This window comes from Melospiza georgiana, chromosome 1 (genome assembly GCF_028018845.1).
Source record: "Melospiza georgiana isolate bMelGeo1 chromosome 1, bMelGeo1.pri, whole genome shotgun sequence".
NCBI lineage: Eukaryota > Metazoa > Chordata > Aves > Passeriformes > Passerellidae > Melospiza > Melospiza georgiana.
Genome location: NC_080430.1, coordinates 48423182 through 48446719, shown reverse-complemented (window position 1 = coordinate 48446719; position 23538 = coordinate 48423182). Strand labels below are relative to the sequence as shown.

Genomic DNA, 23538 nt, shown 5'->3' with positions numbered 1-23538 from the left:
ACTTGATCTCCCACATTTCCTGCATTGCATTAACCATGTAGTTGGACTCATCCAGGGAATAGGAAAGTGGTTTCTGAGGGAGGGAGGTGCTACTGAAGCAACCAGGGGGAGAGAGAATGGAAAAATCTTCTGCACCAGCCAAGCTCATGTTGTTACTGCCTGCCCCAGTGCTCTGCACTGCAGGTGTATCTTAATGGCATTGTACCTGGAGGCTGCTATGATTAAAACTTGATTTCTACATGTGCTACTTCACTACAGACAGCTTGGGCTAATGATTTGAGCTGACTTCATTCCTTATGCTTGATGCTTGTTCATACACTGTACTAAGATCCTGGTAAACATCATATGCATATTGTAATGATGAGATGTTCTTTTGCTTTTCATATTTTAAGGGACATTAAAAAAAACTCAAAAACTATCTACAAAAATAATCTATGGAGTTTTGCAGCCTGGAAGTGCATTCACATATTGAGGGCATGAATGAAGCTTGAAAGGCTGATTTTTTTCCATTCTTTCAGAGGAAGGAAATCCAAAGAACCAAACTGCGTTTCAGACGTGTTAAGACTTCCAAAACACAACAAGACATGGGTCCCACTTGACCCACCATGGATCCCTCTACCTGGCTCCAGCTAAGCAGCTGTGGTACCTACATTTTTGAGGCAGTGCCTGGAATATCATCTGACTGTATGTCACTTTGACTTGGCTTGACTATGCTAGCACAACTTAAGTGACAGACTGGGTACTCTGAACATCTCTAGTGACCAATTGTTTTCTTCTTCAGAGGACTAGATGACTTACTTTAGGAATTTAGGAACTTACAATAACCTGGCTATGAGGTATATACCTTGTGAAGTCACCTACTCTTAACACTCAGTGAAACTAACAAAAAATGTGTATGTCAATAAACAAAGAATACACATAAATGTATTGAGACTCAATATCTTCATGCTTACATTTGGTTTAGAGATAGGCAGAGCAGAAGTTAAAAAAATTAGGAACTTTTTATCTTCTGCTGTGTTGAAGCAATTAGGCGGTCTCTCACATTTTCCCTCTTCAATAGCAAGGGGATAAACTTAATGCAATAGGGTGTCTCTGATCTCATACCCTTATCTCCTCTCACTCTCCCTAATTATTTTTTTTCATCTATAAAAAAAGCACAGGAAATATCTCAAACTTTATCAAAATGTTATCTGAGTTTGTGCATTCCTCTATTCTCTGGAAGAAACAGGATAACAAACCAGTCTGGCTTTGTAAATCCTGTGTGGTTTTGGGCACAGGTACTTAAAATGATACAAGGAAGTGTCCAGATAATCACAGAATGCCTTGGGGTGGAGGAGACCTTAAAGATCATCTAGTTCCAGCCCCCTGCCATGGGCAAGGACATCTTCCACTAGACCAGATTACTCAAAGTTGCCAGGTACTCTCACAGATAAGAAGAAGAAATTAATTTCTTGTACAGAAGATGTAAGTTAACAAATATGGATCTAATAAAATAGTGATACATTAATTTGGAAACTAATTCTACTAAGAATTCCTCAATCTGTACAGAATTCTGCTCTGCAAGTTAGCATCCTCTGAGAATTACCATAACTGCACAGCATGAGTAAACTTTCCAGTGCTGGCTGCCTAAAAGTATGGCAGAATCCTAAGTTTCCTGGCAAGAAAAGTATCTAAATATGATAAAACCACAGTTGCAAATAGTATTAGGAGATACTGAAAGAATGAAAAATGGAATCTTTCTTCATTGTGTTCACTGGGTGGACTCTGGTCTCTATGAGTGTTTAAAAACCTTTAGCACTGCCATGCACAAAACTGCCCTTGGAAAATTCTGGGGAAAATCTGGCCATTCCCCCTGAGAAACATTAATTTCTGAAAAGACAGGTATCCATACAAACAGTAGGTCTCCATGCAGACAGACTACTTAAGAAGAAATTTCCAGCTGTTTAGCAGCTATACAGGTCTCATACCAGCTTTCCTGTGTACGGTTTCACCAAAATAAATGGCAAGCAAGACACATTTTCAGAAGCCCCAATATCTACTGAGCCATCTCATTTTCAGATGAAGTAGCAGCCGTCAATTCCCACAAAGAACTGGCAGAAGGACAGCAAATTAAGGCTTGCTAAGTGTGAAAGCACCAGAACTGACAGAGTAAGGGACGGGTAACATCAGAGACTAAAACCTCAGTGGGAAGTCTTATTAGTGGTTTATCTTCCTTGCTATCTTTTTTTAAAATTTTTTATTGCAGTTGGTCCCAACCTCCAAATAAGAACAGAGCAGAATGAAGACAGAAGTTTTTGTTCACTTTCTTGCTGGTAAGGATTACATTATTTGTAGGTATTTGGAGCCCTTTTCATGTTACTCCATTAAAGCTTTAAGAAAATGTACATTAGAAAATGGTTTGTTCCAAACAGACAACTTGAAAAATTAGTTACAGACATCACAAAACTTTTCCTGCTAAGGCAGCTGACTGTGTGTTTTGAACATACACTCTGAAGTATGAAATAATATTTGGCAACAGCTATAAAGGAACAGATTCTGAAGAGCACATTACTGCAACTAGAAGTCAATCATTAAGGGTCAGTGAAGCCGTTTTTGGAATGATTTACTTGAGAAATATTCAACTGACCAAAAGGTAAATATGCAGGGTATTATTACAATGTTATTTTTTAAATTAAGTGAAGAAGTAAGCAACCTTAAGAAGAGATGTTGCAATACATGTGGTAATATCGGTCTTCTGCCTTGTTTGCTATCTATCATATCATCACATTCCGTTATGAACCATCCTCAGGAAAAATAATACATATAGAAAATAAGATAACTAGTATGTAGACAATATCTCTTTCTGTTTGAGAAGGGCAAATGAGTTTAATGAACTTGAGGACAAGCCACTTCTTAGATGTTTCATATTAAAAAATAATTTGAGCAGCAATGAAGAGATTGCTTTTGTTTATGATTTTGGGAGAAGCTAGAGCAAAGAAAGTTAAGCTAGAGCAAAGAAAGTTTCAGTCTTCTGGTATCTAAAAGAAGGCAGCAATTGAGATTTTTACTACTCTTTTAGAACTCCATAAATGTGATGTGCTGTTATCACTCTTAGATCACTCTTTGGTGACAGTTGGGTTGAATCAGACAGTTATACAGTCCTACATGTATTTCTATTAAGCTTTGAAACATGTTCATTTTTTAGTTACAAAATAATACAGAAATTAAAAAAAATGCAGACAGAGCTCCAGAATCAACATGATTTGGTATCTCTCAATGATATTTGACAATCTACATCTTCTTCACTGCTGGAATCTTACAGGTTATTTTTTTTTTTCAGACAAGAAATGAATAATCCCAAGACTGCTGACCCTCGTATGCCACAGAAATAAGCTATACACAGGCAGTGTGGCATCTGCACACATGTTACCGTGAATTTTTCAATCACTCCTTCAGTATGGCAGTGTATAGCACTGACCCACAGCCACAGGGTTGAGTGAGGTGATTTCCAACCTATGCATCCAGTCTCTTCTGTTCCTCCCTCATGGACAGAAGGGCAGCAATTCAGAGGGATCCAAATTTCAGACAATCATTAAACCAACAAGGAGCTATTCAGTGGGGAAAGGCAGAAGGCTGGATGGAAGTTCCCTCTGGGCTGGATTTAGCCCACAAAACATACTCTGGATGATGCCAGAATGGAAGGGTAAATTTCATAAGGAATGAAAGGGATAAAATAAGCTTTCATGGAATGAATAGCAAAGTAGCTCCCCAGACATATGAACTCTTAGTAGCCAAAGACTGAAAAATTGTAGTAACTACAGTGTGAGCACTGTACAAGAAGAAAATGCCTGCCAAATTCACATTCTGATGCCAGAAATTTTTAAAATCATGAAAACACATAAACACAAATCTGTAAAAGCATAAATATGGTCATTGCTAAGTTATGGGAACAACCCTATTGACTGTAGAAACGTTGCTAGTAAAATTCTCACAGCAAAAACAAGAACTGCAGAAGTTACTGCACCTTTCTGACTTTTTGTAATACATGGGAAGCATCTTTTAATAATTGAGTGGGACACAAATCCCAACGTCTGCACATAATACTCAAAACAATGCCTGAACTGATTCTCAAATAAATGTTAGCCAGGGATCTTTATTAATGAAAGATGAAAAAAAAAAAGTGTGAGTTCACATGAAAACAAATCATTCCTTCTTTCTTACTACCACCTGTAGTAAGAAAACCATAAATTGATTTTGGACAAAGACATTTAGGCTGCTGTTGGAAACCCCCAATTTACTCCTGAGTATGAATGTATAAGAGGTACCAGCTCCAGAAATTAATACACTACTTAAAACAAAGAGTGTCTCTCATGTTGAACCTTCAACACTTTCACAAATGGGAACAAATTCTTGGCAGAAAATCCTGTCCCTGGCCCATGACAGTCAGGTATGAGAGAGTGACCATAATACAGGCAAGGAAGCATCCTCTGGAGCCTCAGGAAAACACAAAATATCCCTGTGGAATCTCAGATCTCAAGTCAACATACATATATCTCCCCTGGGGCCATGAAAGCGAGGCAGTGAACAAAAACAACTGAAAGAAGCAGGGCTGCTTGGCAGTGGTGAGGAGAAGTTTCACTGGCCACTGGTACCTTCACGTTATGCAATGCCACGCCGGGCATAATGCTCCTTATTCTAGAAGAGCCAAAATATTGCACAAAGTGGCCCTGTTTTACCCAGACATCATCCCCTCCCCAGCACATCAGACACTGTACCATGCCTTGAAAACACTCTGGAGGAGAAAATAATTTGCCCTTTGAGTAAAGAAGAGCAACAGGTAAAAATACCTCATGAGAGAGAACTCCTCAAGTTGCTAAGCATGCGATTCCTTGCAAATCTACGGGTAAGGTCAAAATGAAAGTCATCTGAAGACAGGGATGAAGCTGATAAAGATGATGTTCAGGAGTTGGATTGTTGCTGCTGCAGCTACACAGATTCACAGCTGGATGACCTCAAGTCTGAATAGCTCAGTATTACTTATTATGCCATGCCAAGGTTAGCCACCAGTCAGTTTAAAGCAAAATAGAGAGGACAGAAGGATACCTGAACCATACCTTTCAATTTTGAATCAACCAATGACTTGGCATACCAAAAAAGGCTTAATAAGGTACCATTTCACTGACTTCACTTGTCTGGGAAAATGTCATCCAGTTGAAAACCTGTCCCATGAAGATAATAAATGGATAAGCCTGTTGATATGCAATACAAATCAGATCTGTAACTGGAAAAGAAAATTATTTTTTACCTCACAGAAGCCCTATATTAGAAAATTCTGGTTTAACCTTCAGAAGAGATACTTCTTCAGATGAATGGCCTTTGGTCCTGTGAGAATAGGTGTGATGATGTTGTCAGTTGTGACATCTGAATTGCGTCAGACCTCAAGCTGAATGGAGTCCAAATTAGGATCATGAATATAAAGATGTCTTTCATTGTGTCTGTTTAGCTGTACAGTCATGTCACCATCAGCTGTCTGTGACCACAGAACACTGAATCTCTTTCTATTCATGTCCACTTTAAATCTCTACCAAAAAAGAAAAAAAACCAAAACCAAACAAACAAAAAGCAAACAAACAAAAAAATCAAATAAATCAAATTTACAGTGATTTATCTTCTGAAAACATTGGTCCAAGTTATAGATATATGGGCATATTGTATTTTCTGTGCAGTACCGGTCTTGCCTTAAGTTTTCACCATAATGTCCAACAGTACAAATTGAGCCATAAGTTTCAGTGCAAAAACACATTATTTCAAAAAGTTCAAACAGACAAGCAAGAGATGATAAGAGGGAAGAAAGAAGTAATTCCCTAAATGTAAAGGGTACAGATGGATAAAATGCTTAAGCTAATCCACTAGTACCAAGTACAACATGGTGTTAGTGACTACCATTTAACATCTTTTAGAAAAACAAAACTTTTTAATGAGAACCTCTGTTTTTTAACAACATCCAGGAAACAATATCTAGAACTCATGTGGTAGTAATGACCCCAGTGAGTGTCTGACTGGTTTTTAAGTACACCAACCAGTGCTCTAGCAAATTATCAATTTGAGGTTACTGGACATTTCATCTACATTTTTTCTCTAGCTTTAAAAGGTTTGTGGATCTGCTATTTTGAATTTAAGAGCCAGTTTATTCTGTTCAGTTTGGATATGCGCTGTGTTTTGGTATTGTATGAAATGGCTCCAGAGCACTTAGCATAAACAATGGTTTCAAGAACACTACACTAAACACAACAGCCATCTCAACGCAATGGATTTGCTTTATTCATACTCAGGTTGTTTTTTATGTTTTTGTTTTTGTTTTTTTTTTAACTAACAAAGATGTTGTTGTCCAAGGAAGCACAGCACACAAGACAGAAAAAGCTTTGCTAAGCTAACAGTTCCCAACTTCCTCTAACAGAGTCCACTTGTTTGTTACTGATGCAGTTCGACGGCTGAAGAATTTCAACTGCCTCCCCGGAGCAGTGTTTTCAGCTCCCCAACCAACCCACCTGTAACAACAACAGCAATTCACTCCAGTGCCCTCCTGAGCTGTATAGCCTGGCCGACTTCCAACAAGACCAAGAACTTGGAAAAGGGAATGATTGCTGCTGCCTGGGGGCAGAAACAAACAGAATGAACAGCTGGAGTGCGACGAGATGTTCGCCCATGCAGCCATCACAGATCACAGTTCCCTCCTTGTACAGTGCTCCTCTCCAAGGAACCAGCTGCCTTGGCAGGGAGCATCACTGAGGGACTCAGTAAACTGACTTGTTTATTGGGCTTTGATGGAAAAGCAAGAGTTAAGGTTTTTACAGCCAGCCCTCCATACCTCACCACAAAATTCTCATTAGAACAACTGAGGCTTGCTTCAGGGTATTGCCTGGCATGTGACAGTCAGTGTGCATCCAGCACAGCAGCTTTCCAAAGCCACCTTTCCAAACTCACAATCACTAGCAGCAGGGGACACTTGAAAGAACATTTGACACCTACAGGAGGAAATAAATGCAGGAGGTCTAAGTACCTTCCTTCAGTTCTTGTTTTCAGAAGTGAGTTATATATACAGCAGATAATGAAGAATTTTAGGTCCCAAGAACTCAGATTACTTTTAGAGAAACTGCTGAAAATTCATTTCTGTTTCACTGCAATTAAGGGTCTCACAAGTCTGCACATTCTACATAATCTTTAAAAAATGGAATTTGGGTTCCTGGGCAACTTGGCCAATTCTGAAAATTTTACCCGTGACAGTCTTTTATTCCCCAAAACATTAAACTGCAGAAACCACTCCCAAAACCAAGTCTGGGAAACAAATTTGCAGTTGCTCAGCGTAGCTCAATACTTAGCCTATTGAGTCACCACAATGACCACAGAACGGATGGATTATACGATTTTAATAGGTCAGACACCGCTGTTTTTTCCTTTACAATCACACATCCTAAAACAACTAAAAAGTAGTTGAGATAAGTCAGACACGTGTGCCCACACTCTGTTTATTTTGAAAAGTCATCACCTCTTCTCCAGATGAATGTTGTTATATTTGCACCTGACCTTATGCTGCCTTTCCTCAGTCAAGGACAGGGATTGACACACACAGGCAAGGAGCCTGCCAGAATAAGAGACTTATTTCTCTAAACATAGCTTTGTCACTCCTCTATCACCCCAGCAGTTTGTGTGGCCAGGTGAGGAGTTTATCCCCTTAACTGTGTCTATATTTTGCAAATATGATGGAACTAAAGAAATTAACAACATGCAGTTCGGTTTTAAAATTAACTCTGAATCACACGACATCTCCTGATTGTTTTTCTGCTGTGCAGCTACAGTTTTTAAGACACTAACCCTGACAGTTGCAAATATACAGGCATCTCAATGTGCTGAGTACAGTACAACAGGCCAAGGAGGTTAATGTTAAAATACATGCATAGAAGAAAAAACAAAAAGCATTTTCTTCCTCCTACTCACTTTCTTGACCACATGGAAATTTTTTTCTTCCCACCATCATATTTCTCATAAGACAGTATGTTATTGGGCCTTCCCTGAAAATCACTCTGTGGAAAACAGTATGGAAGATAAGTGTGAAACTCTGTGAACACAGCATATGGCAAGTAACACTCCAGCTCTCAAACACCACCTGTACTATTTCTGCTCTGCTCCTCACTTCATGCTTTCCTTTCTTCATAACTGAGCACTAACACCTGTTGAGTGGCTTCAGTAGTGCTGAAGAGCACAACCCTTGCTCTGTTTCGCCAAGAAAATGAAAGGTGATGGACGACACGAAGTTCTGCACTGGCCACAGTGCAGTCAGTAGGATTTTTTTGTCTGGACTTCTTTGTGCCAGGATTTCGCACCAGTTTGCAGAGATGACACACTCAAACCTACAGCATTTGAAGTTACCTCAAAAAGAAGGTCCTGCTCCATCTGAAAACCATGCTGGTGACTGCTACCTATTTTGTAAGTGTCCTGGGATAAAAGCCAACAGAGGGTTGAACAAGAGTGAGGAAGGTTTAACATCCAGAGAGCACAAGAGGAAGTAACTTCATATAGTAGGCCATAAAGGACTAAAAAACATGTTCTGTTTTTAACAGCAGGAACTCAGCTTTGCCTCAAGAGGTCTAAGGAGCTGCTTCAAGTGCTCCCATTTCACATTATACCAGGAATGACCTAGTCCAAACAGGAAACAGCACAACATACTCAATGTTTGTTTTCTTTTCTCTTCTGCTATCAGTATCAGCTGAGCACCACACAAAACTTTAAGATTGTCTCTGCCCACCCTGTCTATCCCCAAAAATTTGATCCTGAAGGGTCAATAAGCAGCAGGGCAAGGCATGCTGGAGAAAACAAAAGAAGCAGAGTGTAGCTACGGCTGGGTCTGTAAAAGTGAAAAAGAAAGCCCAGAAATGAATCCAACTGGAATAGGTTCTCCTTGAAAAATCTCAGCCTAGGATCACTGCTGGTGGTTTTTACACTCTGAGCCAGAGTGCAGGAGCCAATTATGTGAAAAACCCACCCAACAAGCTGGTTTTCTGGAACCACAGCTATGACTTCCCTAATGAACTGGCTCTGCTGGTTGTCTGGCAAGCGAGGTGTGTGCCCAGGTGGCAGGTGACACAGTGCAGCTGGACAATGGGGAATGGGCAGTCTTTACCAATGTGGTCACTCCATCTCAGGTGATCTCAAAACAACTGATGGACAAAGAAGTGATGTTAATGAAGCAGCAACTGGGTGTTTAGCTTATGGCTACTGGTCTGGAGTTGAGGTAGGTATGTTTTACTGGGCTGATGTAGGTATGAAAATGCCACATGGCAGAACACATGAATTTGAAACATAGATCTACAATAAAACCTGAAAGTTTCATGTTTTCCTGCGGTTATGAGCCTGCAAGCCATTCCACACAGGCAAATCTTTGTGTCCTTGATTAACCTCAGCCAATAACTCAAACAGGGCTGTGTCTGATTAAGGTCCACATTTGCAAGCTTCAGAAAATGCTCTGTAGGAAAATGTGGTTGTTGGCCAACCCTGATCGCTGCACATAAGTTACATCTGATAGGAGCAAAATGTGAGAATTTAGACTGAAATTTCCTCACAGACCAGGGCAGCACTATTTTTCTTGTTGATTTTCTTGTTGATTTTGTACTCACTGCCTCAGCATAATTACCCCTTTCTTGTCAATGTCAAAACAGGGTGGAGGAGAGGTTATTTTTCAAAAGACAGGATAAATCCCTTTGCCTCTGACTTTTGAAAACTTTGGTTTACAAGTCACTGTGTTCACACTGAAATGAAGTTGTGATCACAATTCTAGACCTGATCCAACACATACTGAAACCAAAGGGAGACCTTCTGTAGAATTAAATGGAAGCTTGGGTCATGCCCTGAGCAGACACTACTGCCCATATAACAAAATCAATCCCTCTCCAACTTTGGATGGGAGGAAAATTCAAGACCTCAGAGGTCAGAAATTTGTCTACAACAAAAATTTAATATAGGAGAAATCAACAAGCACACCTATGTGCACTCTGCCTCTTTCTAGTGCTACCAACCCAGACAAAACTGCATCCACAGCAGGTATTTATCAAAAATGTAAAAAGATAAGATCTTGGAAAAAGACAAAATCTGGCCCACAGTCTAAAATGTAGAGTAATTATTCAATCTTAAAATAAAGTTTTCAAATAAAGTAAACACAAGCTTGAAAAAATGAGCGTAGTACAACTTAGAAGCTAGAAAAAGACTTGTGTCAGGCTTTGCAGCAGAGTTTTATGCTTGTCAAACATTAAAGTTAACCTAGGACTTGCAGAATAAGGCAACATGAGCACCCCATGGCGAGTGTCAGACTCCATGCTGTATGTCAGCAGACCACCAGCAAACACCTCTATGTTGCTTTAAACATTCTTCACATGGCTCCTATGCAAAAACAGTAATGAAAAAAGCTGACAATGAGGGACAGTTAAGCCTGAAAATGAAACACACAAAACAGTTCTACAAGTGTCAGGGGATTTGGAGAGAAAAGGATCACAGAAGAGCACGTGCTTTGGAAAGATTAAAACAATTACTGTGCGATGTTGGTATGAAATTGACTGTCAGGGAAAAAAAACAGCAGGAAAAAGGAATATTGATCTTTTAACAGGAGTGACCATTAGTTTGGATGACACAGCATTTGTAGGCTGGTCATTACCTTGTCTCACACATCCCCAGGACGGATGCACTATTATTTGAACAATTCATAGGTGGGAGAGCAGAGGTATGCACAGACCTGCTACTCTCACACTGGCAGGAATGTTTTGTCATGTTGTCTGAAAGTGACTGACACTCAGTAGCCAGAAATGTCTCACTCAGGAAGGCCTCTCTAGGCCCATCAGTTCTTCCACCCGAACTGAGCTTGGCAGGCTGAGGAAGGAAAAATAGGCTCTTCTTCAGTCAGCTTTTTTCTATGTTTGTTTTTCAGCAAATCAAGAAACAGACAATGACACAGGGACTTTTTTGGGATTAGTTATGGGCTTAACGGATACATCCTGTATAAATGAAGAACAGGAAGGTCTTGCAGGGCTGTGCAATGGGAATGAATACACTGTACCACAGGTAATGGATGCATCCTGACACCCTGGCACTGACTTAGGACCAAGCACTGAGAAGGACCAAGAAGGCCCAGAGAACTTGTAACTCAAACTTGTTAGCAAATTACTGAGCTAAAGCCTCCTTCCTTATTCCATAAAGTTACTCACATGTTTGAGTGTAGCCTCTTCATTATATCTCATGATACCCATTATACCACAAATTTTTGGATTCATTTCAAATTCCATTTGAGTAACAAAACAGCTGGGAGGAGGAGAGTACTTCTAAAGGTAAAAAGCTGACACCGTTGATCATAAATCTCTCCATATATATACACATACATCTACACGGAGATATATATATACAAATACATACACATATATCTACAAGGATCCAAGCCATGCTGGTGACAGGTTTCCTAGCGCCAGCTGTTCCCAGCCCCCGCCGGCCCCGACTCACGCAGGGGAGGAGCCGCCGGCACGGCGGGCCCGAGGGAGACCCCCCTTCCCGGCTTGGCATCACCGCACACCCCCCGGGAGGCGCCTGCGGGCTCCGTGCCGACCCTCACCGCCCCGCCCGGCCCGGCCCGGCCGCAGGTCTCGCCGCCACCTACTTCTTGCAGGGGATGAGCGCCTTCCTCTCCTCCAGGATGCGGAGGCGCTGGTTGGGGCCGTCGTAGGAGACGGCGGCCCGCGTGTTGCGGCCCGAGCCGTGCTCGTAGAACACGGTGCGCCCTTCCCACTGCCGCGGCGCCTGGCACGGCTCGGCCCCCGCCGCCGCCGCCGCTCCGCCGCGCAGCAGGAGGACGCCCAGCAGCAGGAGCAGACGCAGCGGCGGCCCCGGCCCCGGGCGCAGCTGCTGCCCGGCCGCCGGCCGCGCCATGCTCCGCTCCGCGCCGCGCTGCCTCGGCGCACGGCCGCCCCGCACGGCGCGCAGGCGGGCGGGCGCGCAGGCTGTGCCGGGGGGCGGGGGCGGCCCGCCTCCAAACCCGCATCACCTCAGAGGCGAGAGGCGCCCGCCGCCGCAGCGCCCGGACGCCGGCGGGGCACGAGGCAGCGCGCTGACAGGCGACAGGGACCCTCGCCCTCCCAGGCCTCCCTCCCCTGAGCCGGCAGGGTCTGGGCGCCCTGGCCGTACCCACGGCTCCGCCAGGGCTGCCCAGAGGGGCAGCTGCGAGCTCCAAGCGCTGGGCACTCTGCGTGAGCCTGGGAAGGGAGAGGATACGCGAACAGGAGTGACCTGCTGGGACAAACGGCTCTAATGTTGCCCTCGAGGGGGGCATTTCAGTGCCTCCCCACGGACAGACGGTGTCACCAAGCATTCTTTCACCACATGCATTCCTTCATCTCCCACTGCCCTCTTAGGTGTATCATCTGTTGTGTTCCTGGATGTGCTTTCCTCACCCACTAAAGGAAGGGGAGGCCCGTGCCCCACAGGTGCTGCGTCCCTGCAGCTCTGCTGCATCTGCCAGGGGGAACACCGGTGGCACCACGGTACCCGGCCAGGGCAGGTACCTCAGAGCCACGCTGCGGCTCTCTCAGGTCACTGGGATAACCTGACATTGGGTTAATCTTTTTATCTCAGCGGGTCCCTCAAAGACTGGGGAGCGGCATTTCCCACAGGGAAGAACGGGCCCGGAGGTCTTTCCGTGCAAGGGGGAACACAGGTGGGCTGTGAGCGGTGAGGGAGCCCTTTGGCCCCGCCACTCCTCTGCACCAGGGGCGCGTGGCCGTGGAACACCAAGGAAAGGAAAATAAAAAAACAGGTTGGGAAAACTCTGAAAACCCTTATTCCGCTCGTATGCAGATACGATTGGTGTGGGACAGCGGCTGGGGGAGCGGGGCGGCGGAGTGACTGGCCGCACAGCAGCCCCACAGCGGCCCCGCCGCCCGCTCCCGTCTCGGCCCGGCCGCCGCCGCTTCCTCTGTCCCGAGCAAACCGGGCCGCAGCCACCACCCCGTCTGTCAGCCCGTGCGCTTCACGCCTTTCCCCGTCCGTGCCGAGCTCATGGAGGGAATTCTGCAACCCCCTGGAGGCGTCGGGAACAGCCGCCGGAACTCCCTCAAGCCCGCAAAAAGTTTCTTCTCCCTTGAGAAAACGCGGCGTGTAAAGCTCAGCCCCAGGGGAAGAAGCCGCGGTTCCTACCGTGGCTTTCCCTCTCCCCGCGCCGGAGCGCAGAGCCCCGCGGCAGAACCGTGTGGTTTGGGTTTCCTTCCCTCCCCCTCGCCCCCCTTCCACCTGAAGGAATTTATGACACAGATGAAAACTGAAACGGAGCTGGAGCGGCGGCCGAGAGACGCAGTGATGTCGCCGGGGGATTAAACGGGGTGGAGGTGATGTCACCGTGCCTGCACAGCAAAACGCACACATACACGCACACCCCCCACCCCCCGGAGGAGCGGGGCTGCCAAGGGAGCGCGATCGGCCCCACGTCACTCGTGCCACTGGTATAAATGCGGTCCCGCGATGTCCATGGCTGTCGGCGCGGCGGCTCCCGCGACTTGACTGCAGCCGGGCTCCGGGAGGCAGCGCCGCTCCGCGCCCTTCGGCCGCCGGGACCCGCGGGGCGGCGGCGGGCGGCGGCGGACAAGGAGGAGAAGGAGGAGGAAGAGGATGCTGCGCGCCTTGGTGGCGGTGTCCCTGTGGCTGCGGGTGAGCCCGCGGGCGCAGGGCGCGCCGTGCGAGGCGGTGCGCATCCCCATGTGCCGCTCCATGCCCTGGAATATCACCCGCATGCCCAACCACCTCCACCACAGCACCCAGGAAAACGCCGTCCTCGCTATCGAACAGTACGAGGAGCTGGTGGCCACCGGCTGCAGCCCGGTCCTGTCCTTCTTCCTCTGCGCCATGTACGCCCCTATCTGCACCCTGGAGTTTCTCTACGACCCCATCAAGCCGTGCCGCTCCGTCTGCCAGCGCGCCCGCGACGGCTGCGAGCCCATCATGCGCCGCTACAACCACAGCTGGCCCGAGAGCCTGGCTTGCGACGACCTCCCCGTCTACGACCGCGGCGTCTGCATCTCCCCCGAGGCCATCGTCACCGACGTGCCGGAGGGTGAGAACCCTGGGGGCAGGCAGCGAGAGGTGGGAGGGAGGACTCCCTCCACCCCCGCGGGACGCCCCGGGCTGGGACGGGGGGGCTGCGGGACCCCCACGCTCCAGACCTGGAGCCTCTACCGACAGTGTTCACTCCCTGACGCGCCTCTGTTTGCAGATGTGAAGTGGACGGACTTCACACAGGGCTTTATGGTGCCGGACAGACCCCTGGAGCCTGACTGCAGGAGCCGTGGCCAGGGTGAGCCTAGGACGATCCCCCGCCTCCACCTCCCTGGAGACAGGGTCCCTCTGACACCTCTCAACCTTTCTCCCTTCTCTTCCCTTGAAGAGCGGTGCAGGTGCAAAAAGACAAAGCCTACGCTGTCAACCTACTTGGCCAAGAACTACAGCTACAGTAAGTGCATGGGGAGATGCTTCACTTTGCCTGCCCCACATCCTCCTTGTGTCCCTGCAAGTTAGGCAGCTCTGTGTGGGTGCTGAACCCACACGAGGCACCATCCAGCAAGTGTGGCGTGGGAAGACTGCTCCAACGCAGCCTTTCCAAGTGGGTGTTTGCCAAGGGAATACCTAGCTGTCCTCTTCCAAAATCCAGCTGTAGCGCGCACCATGTGCAGGCAGTAGTAGTAATGGCACAGATGATGGTGTGTTTCTGACAAATGCAGTGAAATGTCAGTAATGTGCGCCCTTCTGCTCCACAGAAGGGGTGGTTCCTGCTGCAAAGGTCACTCTAGTAAATAGTAAAAGCAGTTATGCCTGATGTGAGTGCGATGACTTGGCCAGCTCCTGTTCTCATCCAGCAGGTAGAATAAACAGGGGTTTTCTACCCAAATAAAACTCGTAAATGTGAACCAGCTGCAGCAAAGTAAAAAGTTTTTAGAAATTTGTATATGCTTTAACTTATTAGCCTGAGTTCTGGCTGGTGCAGAATTGTCAGAGATTAACTGAATTCAGTGACAATTTGCACCATCCAGCCACGGAGATAGCTGATAGTTTTATTATATGTTGGGTGACATATTGGCAACAAAAATAAGTATTCAGCCCTCTTTCCCCTCGGCTTCCCCCTGCCTCAGCTTTCTGATGGTGTGAGTCAGGAAGAACTTCAATTAAGATTAGATAAATGCCAAATTAAACCTAGTGTCAATACAAAGCCCCTATTAACTATGAATTTTTTATGCAGTATTGCTTCATTTTGCACTTTGTGGGTATTTTCTCAATGGCAGGTTTTTTTCCCAATCATTTATCTAGTTCTTCTGCAGGAGGGTTATAATATAGTTCAGTTCCTATTTGTTTGATATCAAATTAAGCAAGTTTGTAGCTATTTGCTTCTTTGCTAGCATGTTTGGTGGGAATAATCAAGGTGAACCTCTAGCTTAGGTAATTGTACAATTTTTGTTCATTATAGCATTTTGGTGCTTTTACATGACTTATTCTTTTTATATAATTCTTTGATCTGTCAGTACAACATAGAAATACGTTCAGGTGGAACAATGATTTTCTGTAGTTGCCTGAAACATATGAAAAGTAGTGATATCAAATGTCTGTTCCAAAATGAAATACAGTTATTAGCTGTGTAAATTCTGATTCCAGTGGTTTCAGTAGGAGTATTCCTTGAGTAGAACCTGTATGTCAGGGTCCAAAATTTAATTCCATTGAATTTGTGAAATCAAGATTTTGTTTTTGAGATGTAAGTTTTTATTCAGCACCCTGTGAGATAAATAGACCTATTTATATGGAAAATGAATTGAGGGACAAGATTTAATGAGTTGAAAATCAATCTTTTTTTTTCTGAAAACCTTTAAAATAAGACATACAGCCAAATTGTACTTTCAGTTGTACCAAACAGACTTGAAAATGGATTGTGAGTCTCCAAAACTGAAATTCCTCACTTTTTGTGTCTGTTATACGTGTCCTGATAAAGGTAGCACATAAACCCCAGACTGCATTAACAGTGCTGGTCTTCTGTTTTCATTGCGTGAAGTTTATTCCGAATGTTATGAGGTTCATGTGGAGGCTTTTGACCCCGTGGCTGGCAGGGGCAGACTGATCACCCTGTGGTCTATACACTTCTCATCCTTCTTTCACTGAGGAATTTTTGGACAGTAGAACCCTTTCTATTTTGACGTTTCCTAGAGACAAAATCCTTTATGTAAAAATCATACTTAATTTATTAAATCTGGTATTTCTCACAAGAGAGAAGAGATGAAGTGCTGGAGTGGTAGGTGATGCCAGAGTTTTGTAGGTACAAAGCTAGCCCAGGGATCATTTCAGAGCAACCTACAGTGCTTCACCTTCTTGCATCTGTGCAGACATGCAGTTTTCCTCAATGAAAGGTAAAAATACAAATGATTGTGCATTCACAGTCAGAACAGCCTTTTTCAGTGTCTCATTTATATAAGGATCTCACTATTGGTAGAGAATCCAAAGGCAAAAGATGAAAAAAGGTATTGCTCAAGTAAATAATGGAAATCCTAAGCCTCTTAGTTTTTTGACTATTGCTTCTAGCCTTCCCTTGTTTCTTATATTCAAGAAAAGACTATATTTCGTGGTTACAATCTACGGGAAGTGATTTTATTATTGAAAAGACTGAATTCATGGCAACTGTCTGTGAGGTAAATTATTCATTACTTAATCGGAAATAGCCAGATGTGTCTGGAGAATGGCTTAGATTTATGCAGAGGGTTCTTCAAGTCCGAGTTGAAGGAGCTGTTTGTGTGTGTGATTCCAGGCAAGATCGGTTGGCCTGATCTGGCAAAGATTTAAGCACATGTTTAATTTTACAGTTGTCAACAGTCCTACTGAAAACCAAATTGAGATCAGGCCTCTGTTATTCTAAGCCACTGTTCATGCCCACACAGGCAGAAGTAGTTCTAGTTTCACAACAAAAACAACAGCTTCCAATGCAATATATTTTATTTAATTTTGAGATGCTTAAATTTCCAAGACTGTTTATTGTTCTCACTCCTCTGTTTTTCTATTTGCAGTCATTCACGCTAAAGTAAAAAGCGTAGAAAGAGGGAACTGCAACGAGATAACCACTGTGGTTGAAGTCAAAGACATACTCAAGTCTTCAACACCAATTCCTCTGTCCCAAGTGCCTCTTCTTACAAATTCCTCCTGCCAGTGCCCACCTCTTCAACCAAAGCAGGATGTTCTCATCATGTGCTATGAGTGGCGCTCAAGGTGAGCCATGATGTGTTGCAGAAAAGTGTTAGAGCTGGCTGTGATGGATGGGAAGGAGTACCAGTAAATCTCTCTTCCTCATCACGGGCTTGTTTTAGGATAACTCATACATACATGTACATGTTTCCATTACCTTCAGAGCTGACTTTCTCCACTTCATCAGCCTTAGCTCCATGCCATGATGTGTTTACAAAATTTGACTCACACAAAGAACATAAAATCTGGTGGCATTAGGTGCTGACAGCATATTGATAAAGCATCATGCAGCAGTTCCGTCACCTCCAGCTTGGGAGTGTTTTTTCAGGACAACTTTCCATAGGCATGAGTTGCTTTGTGTGCAACAAGCCCAGGAGTGGCTGTAGATGATGGTCTGTGTTGGCAGGACCACGTGGAAGGCACTGTTCTTCCTCACCAGGGGAGTGGGCAGATGATGATACACATCCTCTGTCAGCAGAACTGCTGGAGTCAGAGCCAGGCCTTCTCCCCTGGCCTGTCCATACTTTGGACCAGTGCCATCAACGAGATGTTTCTGATCCCGCAGCCGTACCGGGACCAGCCAAAGCTGCAGCCATTGGAGCTCCAGCTCCCGGATGGCAGATGAAAAGTAAATACTCTCAGAGCAGCTTGCCAGTCCTGCTGTATGATTAAAATTAAAAACAAAACAAAACTAACTTTACCAGACCTTTCATCTGGCAGTCAGCCTAGCCCCAGGCATGGAAGGAAATCCAGCATGCTGGCTTGGATGGGAAGGAGTGATGAATCACAGCTCCCTTTTCTCCCTGGTTCCTTGAGGCAGAAGGGGACATCCCATCCACATTAGCACCCCAAGCGCATCAGTAGATGCCAGCAGAGCAGGTTGTGGTGTTACTGGTTTTGTGTAGGCCTGTGTGTTGTAGTTGGGAAGCAAGGCTGTCTGTAAAATGTGCAGGCTGGTTTTGCATACTGTGATGTTACTGTTAATTGGCCACACACACTTGTAAGGACCACGGAACATCCACATGTGGGACGTGGTGGGCCATGCCCATAATTTTAATGAGCTTTATGTTGATATTTTGGGAGCATTTTATAGGTGTTTCTAAAATTTGCCATCTGATATCTTACTGCTTTGTCTTGTTTTTGTCTTGTGAGCAGACAGAGTATTATATTACTACTCATCTCTTTGCCCCTCTAGGTCTGGAAGTATTTCACAAATATTAATGTGGAGCCTTGTCTTTGTGTTAGTGATTTTAGGGATACAAGCTCTGACTCATGTAGAAGGACTATGACCAGAACGGCGGTGGAGGAGTTCTGGGTTGCAGAGGATCCTCTGGAGGCTGTTAGGAAAGGGAGATTTCATAAGTCAAAGATCACAATCAGCATCTCCATTATTATGGAAAAAACACGTGATTCACTAAATGTCTTGTGATGGTTTTTAAAGGTCATTGAGGTTTTTAATTTCATATAGTGTACTAAAGTGGATTTGAAAAAGAAACATAAACTATTATATGTGCTTCCTGTTGAACTCAGTGGCAGGAAAACAGAAGGTTTTGAGTTACAGCAGTTTTTTAAAATGACAGAGGCAGAATGAGTGGAAGCTGTACCTCCTCTGCAGTCAATGGCAAAATACCTATTGCCTGTTGTTTGGGTTAGAGCCTCACTGGATAATTTGACCTGAACAAAGCTGTGCCAGATGTACCCCATGTTGTGGTTTCATCCATGGCAGCATGGCCTTGGCATCAATCCTATTATGTTAGTTGTCTAATTTCTCTTTGGAAAGAAATTTACAGCATATTGGTCCTGATTCTCCAAGGTTTGCACTCACATTAGACCTTTTATGTTTGGTCAAACTGGATGCACAGAGGCTAATGACTACAGGAGGCAGCATTTTGTACTGTGTTTGAGCTGCTAAGAGCACTGATGCTGTTCATAGCAATTGGAGGTCAGGTCCTGCTACACTATTTAACCTTCACCAGCCACAACAGTGCTGTGTGATGTTGTGTGCATTTATAACTGTGTCTTGATGTTTCCAGCCAGCACTGGTGTCTAAGTACAACCAGAATTTTAGTGGAATTTATATTAGGGCATGTTAAGGCCTGGTATCTCAACCAACCAACCAACCAACCAAGCGACTAAAAAACCCCAAAAGTTGTCACTGGGCTGGAATGTGGAAGGTGTGACATAAGACTGCTTTAGAATAAGCTGCTTTAGGAGCTGTTTAAGGCATATATATTTAATAGTCACATTTTTGTTTTGTTTATTTCATAACAGCTAGACTCAGTGTTTTCATGCAGGAGCTAGCTGGATTTCACTGGTAGGCAAGTATGGCAAGTATCACTAATCATACATCTTCCAAATTCACCTTAAAGCACTCATTAAGGAGTTAGATGTAGGAAACACATACTGCCATCCTCATGTATTTATAGGTAGAAAGGGGTACAATTGTAAGTGATCATATAATTATATTACTGTTTTTCAGCTATGGTGCGCGTGAAACAGCTTCTTTTTTAAAGTCAGAAGTAAAATGTATCAGTTGAATCTACTCTTCACACAAATACACAGAGAAACATATGGTATCCCATCATCCCATCCATAAAACCTGTCAGTACCAGTACCTGTGGGTGCATTTCAACCCCAATCTGTATCAAATCATCTGGAATGACATCTCAGGAATTAAAATTAGAAATACCTATAATTTGTGTGTATTTCTTAATTTCAGGTTGATGCTTCTTGATGGGTGTCTAGTTGAAAAATGGAAGGACCAACTAAACAGAAGATTTAAGGTAAATACAAAAAGAAAAGAATGCTGAGGTTCTTGATAAAAAGTTAAACACCTTTGTTTCACTTCAGTATTGATTAACTTTGATGACTTTAAGATATCTGTAACTCCACTGGGTGTCATTATTCTCACCTGAACATTTTCAGCCCTCATAGTTACCCAAGTATAAGTGAAAATTTGAATACTTTAATCTTGTGGTTTAGGGTCTCTAATTTTTTTTTTCTCTTTAATTTTACCCTGTGGGAGGATCTTTGTATGAACTCTGGTTTCTTACAGTAATGTCTCTAGGAATTTCTTTCATTTCCCTGCTACCACAAGGAGCGAAGATATGAAAGTGAAGGTGATATGCAGATGAGTACATAGCCCACATTAGTTGAGAAAGGGAGTTAAAATCCTCTGCACTGGATTAATGTTTTTTTGCTGCATTAAAGATTACAGGCTAGAGACACACACTTCTCACCAAGTACTCCCTACTAAGACCCACCCAAGGGATTGGGCATTGTCTCTCTGGATTCAGGAAACACTGGGAGGAAAAGTCTTTAGTATAGAGACATGGGTGGCAAGCACAGCAGATGCCCCTGCTTCTTGTGGCTTCAGGATAACACTTGATATCACTCTCTGCTTGTAAACTCCTCTTTTTAATGCAAGGGAAGGATGCATTGAGAGAAGGTCTGATTCTTCCTCCCAGTTTTAAACATGGAAGAAAATTATTTTTGGAGTTCAGAAAGGTTTTCAGAGCATTAAGGACATACATGTGTATTTAAGGACATACATGTGTGTTTTAATTGTGAGTTGATTGGCAGTTGATAGGAGGAAAAGAGATGTAGGAATCCATAAGAAAAAGCTTTTAGATTACAGACCAGCTTCTTTCAGGAAATTGCATTCAATGCTTCTCTCCTACCCTCTTCCCTTACTCATCTGAAACCTATGTGTGGAAAAGAAAACATGCTTTAAATCTTTAAAAAATAAATACATGGCAGTTGCAGAGGATGCCATGTAGGATTTAGAAGAACATTGACATATGACTTCGATTCCTGAAATCCTTTAGCTGTCAACTTAATGGCCTGTTGCTGGCGCACATTGTGTTTTAGTCACCTCCTCACACTGTTTTGTCATTTCTAATTGTGTCTTGAATCATGTTTGGGCATTAGTTTTCAGATTGTCAAATAGATGCACGACTGCCAAAAAAAATGTCCTTCAAAGCACATGTAATTTCCTCTCATATTAGTAGTTTCAGAAACTAAATCCTCATTTAAACATACTTGAGTGGGATACAACTAAATGTCTGCTGATAGTTTTGGTTTTATAAACATGAATAAAATAACTCTGACCACACAGAGCCGGTATGAAGTTAGGTATCACAGAGGCTTCATTTTAATGCCCATCATTCATTTCTGAAGACTTGCATCCAAATTTTGTGTAGAGTTACCACTTACAATGGATGTTTTGAGCTGTCTGTCAACCACAGAAGACAGTTGTTAACATAACCACAACATTGCTGGTCTTTTTCTGTAGCCAGGACAAGAGTCTGAGCTTCAACAAAGTCAGTGCAGAGATATTGAATAGGCAAGCTGGAGAACATTTCTCTTGCTCTGATCACTGGGTAAATCTGCTGCCTTTAGCAATTGAAGAAGGGAAAGATAATGGAGGGGAGAGGTGAGATCCTTTCTGGGTTCTACTGCCTACCTTGTTTTCCTTAAAGTAGGTATTTCTGTTCCTAGATGTGAAAGTCTGCAGCCTCTGTTGCTGTTTTATGGATCCCCTCCATGTTTTGGAGAGTTGACCAGTCAAACTTAACTGTAAAAACCTATTTTGTAACTACCGCATTATTGGATATGAAAATCTGACAGCTGTTATCAGTGCTTTTCAAAATTTCTTGGGGATGCTGCTGAACAAAGCTGCAGGTGCATTATTCAAACCATGCTATTGCAACTCTCAACACTATGGTTTCACTGTGATCATTGCTATTGCCTGTCCATAGCATAAGCTTGTTCGTGCCCAGTCCTTTCCATCCCAGGGAAAAGCAGAAGCAGAAAGTAAATGCTAGCTCCCCTTGTGACTGTGTGCATAAATGCATATTGTGAATGGATGGTTTGATTCCTGTAGACTTTTCTGAGGAAAAGTCAAGTAGCTCACCCAGCAAGACAGCAAGGAAGAGCCTTACGAAGGAGCTCCAATGTGCTGGTCCTGACTTTTTGATGGCATGATGCCAGCTCCCCTCTATTTCTGAGAAGGCACTCACATGCAGCATGCACATGAGATGGGCAATTGTCATTTCCATCAACTGGTGTCCCTCTAACCTAGAACACACTCCCTGCAAATAGCCATTACATGCTGACATCAATGGCCTTGCAATATAGAGCATGAGGCTGTTAAAGGTAGCACTAGCATCAGTGGTTCTGGGTAGCTTTGATTAGCATGCAATTATTTGTGATTATGTCCTTCCCTAACTCATCCTCTTTGTCTGCTGTGTTTCTACAGCGGTGGGAACAGAGACTGCAAGAACAGAAGCGGCGAACTGCGCGCAGTAAGAGCCAGAATTCGGGACGCAGTGGTCAGAGTGGAGCCCTGAAACCGCAAACCAAGAACACCAACCCACTGATCAGTGGCCCCAAAAAGGCCATTAAAACAAGAAATGGCCAGAAAGAAATCAACCCCAAAAAAGTATGAGTGTGAAATTCCTGAAAAGAAGGACTTTCCCTGCACGACAAGGGTCACAATCTGGCTTGGTCAGCATGTTTTATTAATCTGGAACTCATCGACTTAAAGAATTATGTAATTTTCTACATAGACCTCTTTGCTGCACTTTACTGTTACAAGGTTTGCTTATCCTTTTATGTCACTGCAAGCCATAGAGCATAGGTTTGCACTAATATGAGGTAGGCATATTCCAGCTGACTGAGCTTTATCTTTGGGCTCTGATTTCCCATCTAGACAGAACTAGCCATGGCTGCCAGAGGTTTTTACTCCTTGTACCAGTAGCCTGGTCTGTTTCCCTGCCAGATGTTGGAGAGCTGCATGGAGTTTCTCTCTCTCCTCAGCTGGTGTAGTAGCTGGTGAGTTAGTCTGTGAGTCAGCTGAGAGCTCATTAGACCAGGCAGCTGAGGAGCAGCAGAAGGATGGCAACCTCTGGCAGATATCTCAGGCAGCAATGACTGCAGCTGCTGGAGCTGAACGTATCTGCTATTTGGAATCACAGCCCTTGTTCAGAGTGTTCAAAAGCATAGTTTACCATTAAGCATCTGGGTATGCATTATGTGATTATTTTTATGAGTGTGCCAAAAATATGCTTACAGTGATATTATTTGATCTTGTGGGTTTGTGTAGTAAAAAATGCATTCAAAGCAGACATTTAATTTTTAAAATTGTACTTCAGGCTGGCTTCTGTTGTTCTAATTTCAAATATATTTAAACATCTAATTGAAAAATCTGTATTTTTTTGAAAGGACCGATTAAAGTGAACAGATCTGTAGAATTCTTAAAAGTAA

At 43.8% G+C, this 23538-nt stretch overlaps 2 protein-coding genes across 2 annotated transcripts in view; one reads left to right on the top strand and one right to left on the bottom strand.

Annotated features, from left to right (window-relative positions):
- Positions 1 to 11940, bottom strand: part of EPDR1 (ependymin related 1) — a 29595-nt gene extending 17655 nt beyond the window's left edge. The window contains exon 1 of the mRNA XM_058021999.1: positions 11672 to 11940. Within this exon, the coding sequence (XP_057877982.1) occupies positions 11672 to 11940 (269 nt within the window). The remainder of the gene's footprint in view (positions 1 to 11671) is intronic.
- Positions 11941 to 13641: 1701 nt separating this feature from the next.
- On the top strand, positions 13642 to 23538 carry SFRP4 (secreted frizzled related protein 4). The gene is made up of 6 exons (XM_058031793.1): positions 13642 to 14113; positions 14273 to 14353; positions 14444 to 14509; positions 17097 to 17295; positions 19991 to 20054; positions 22532 to 23538. Exons 1-6 carry the CDS (start codon positions 13672 to 13674, stop codon positions 22718 to 22720), a joined length of 1041 nt encoding a protein of 346 aa, XP_057887776.1. The 5' UTR covers positions 13642 to 13671; the 3' UTR covers positions 22721 to 23538.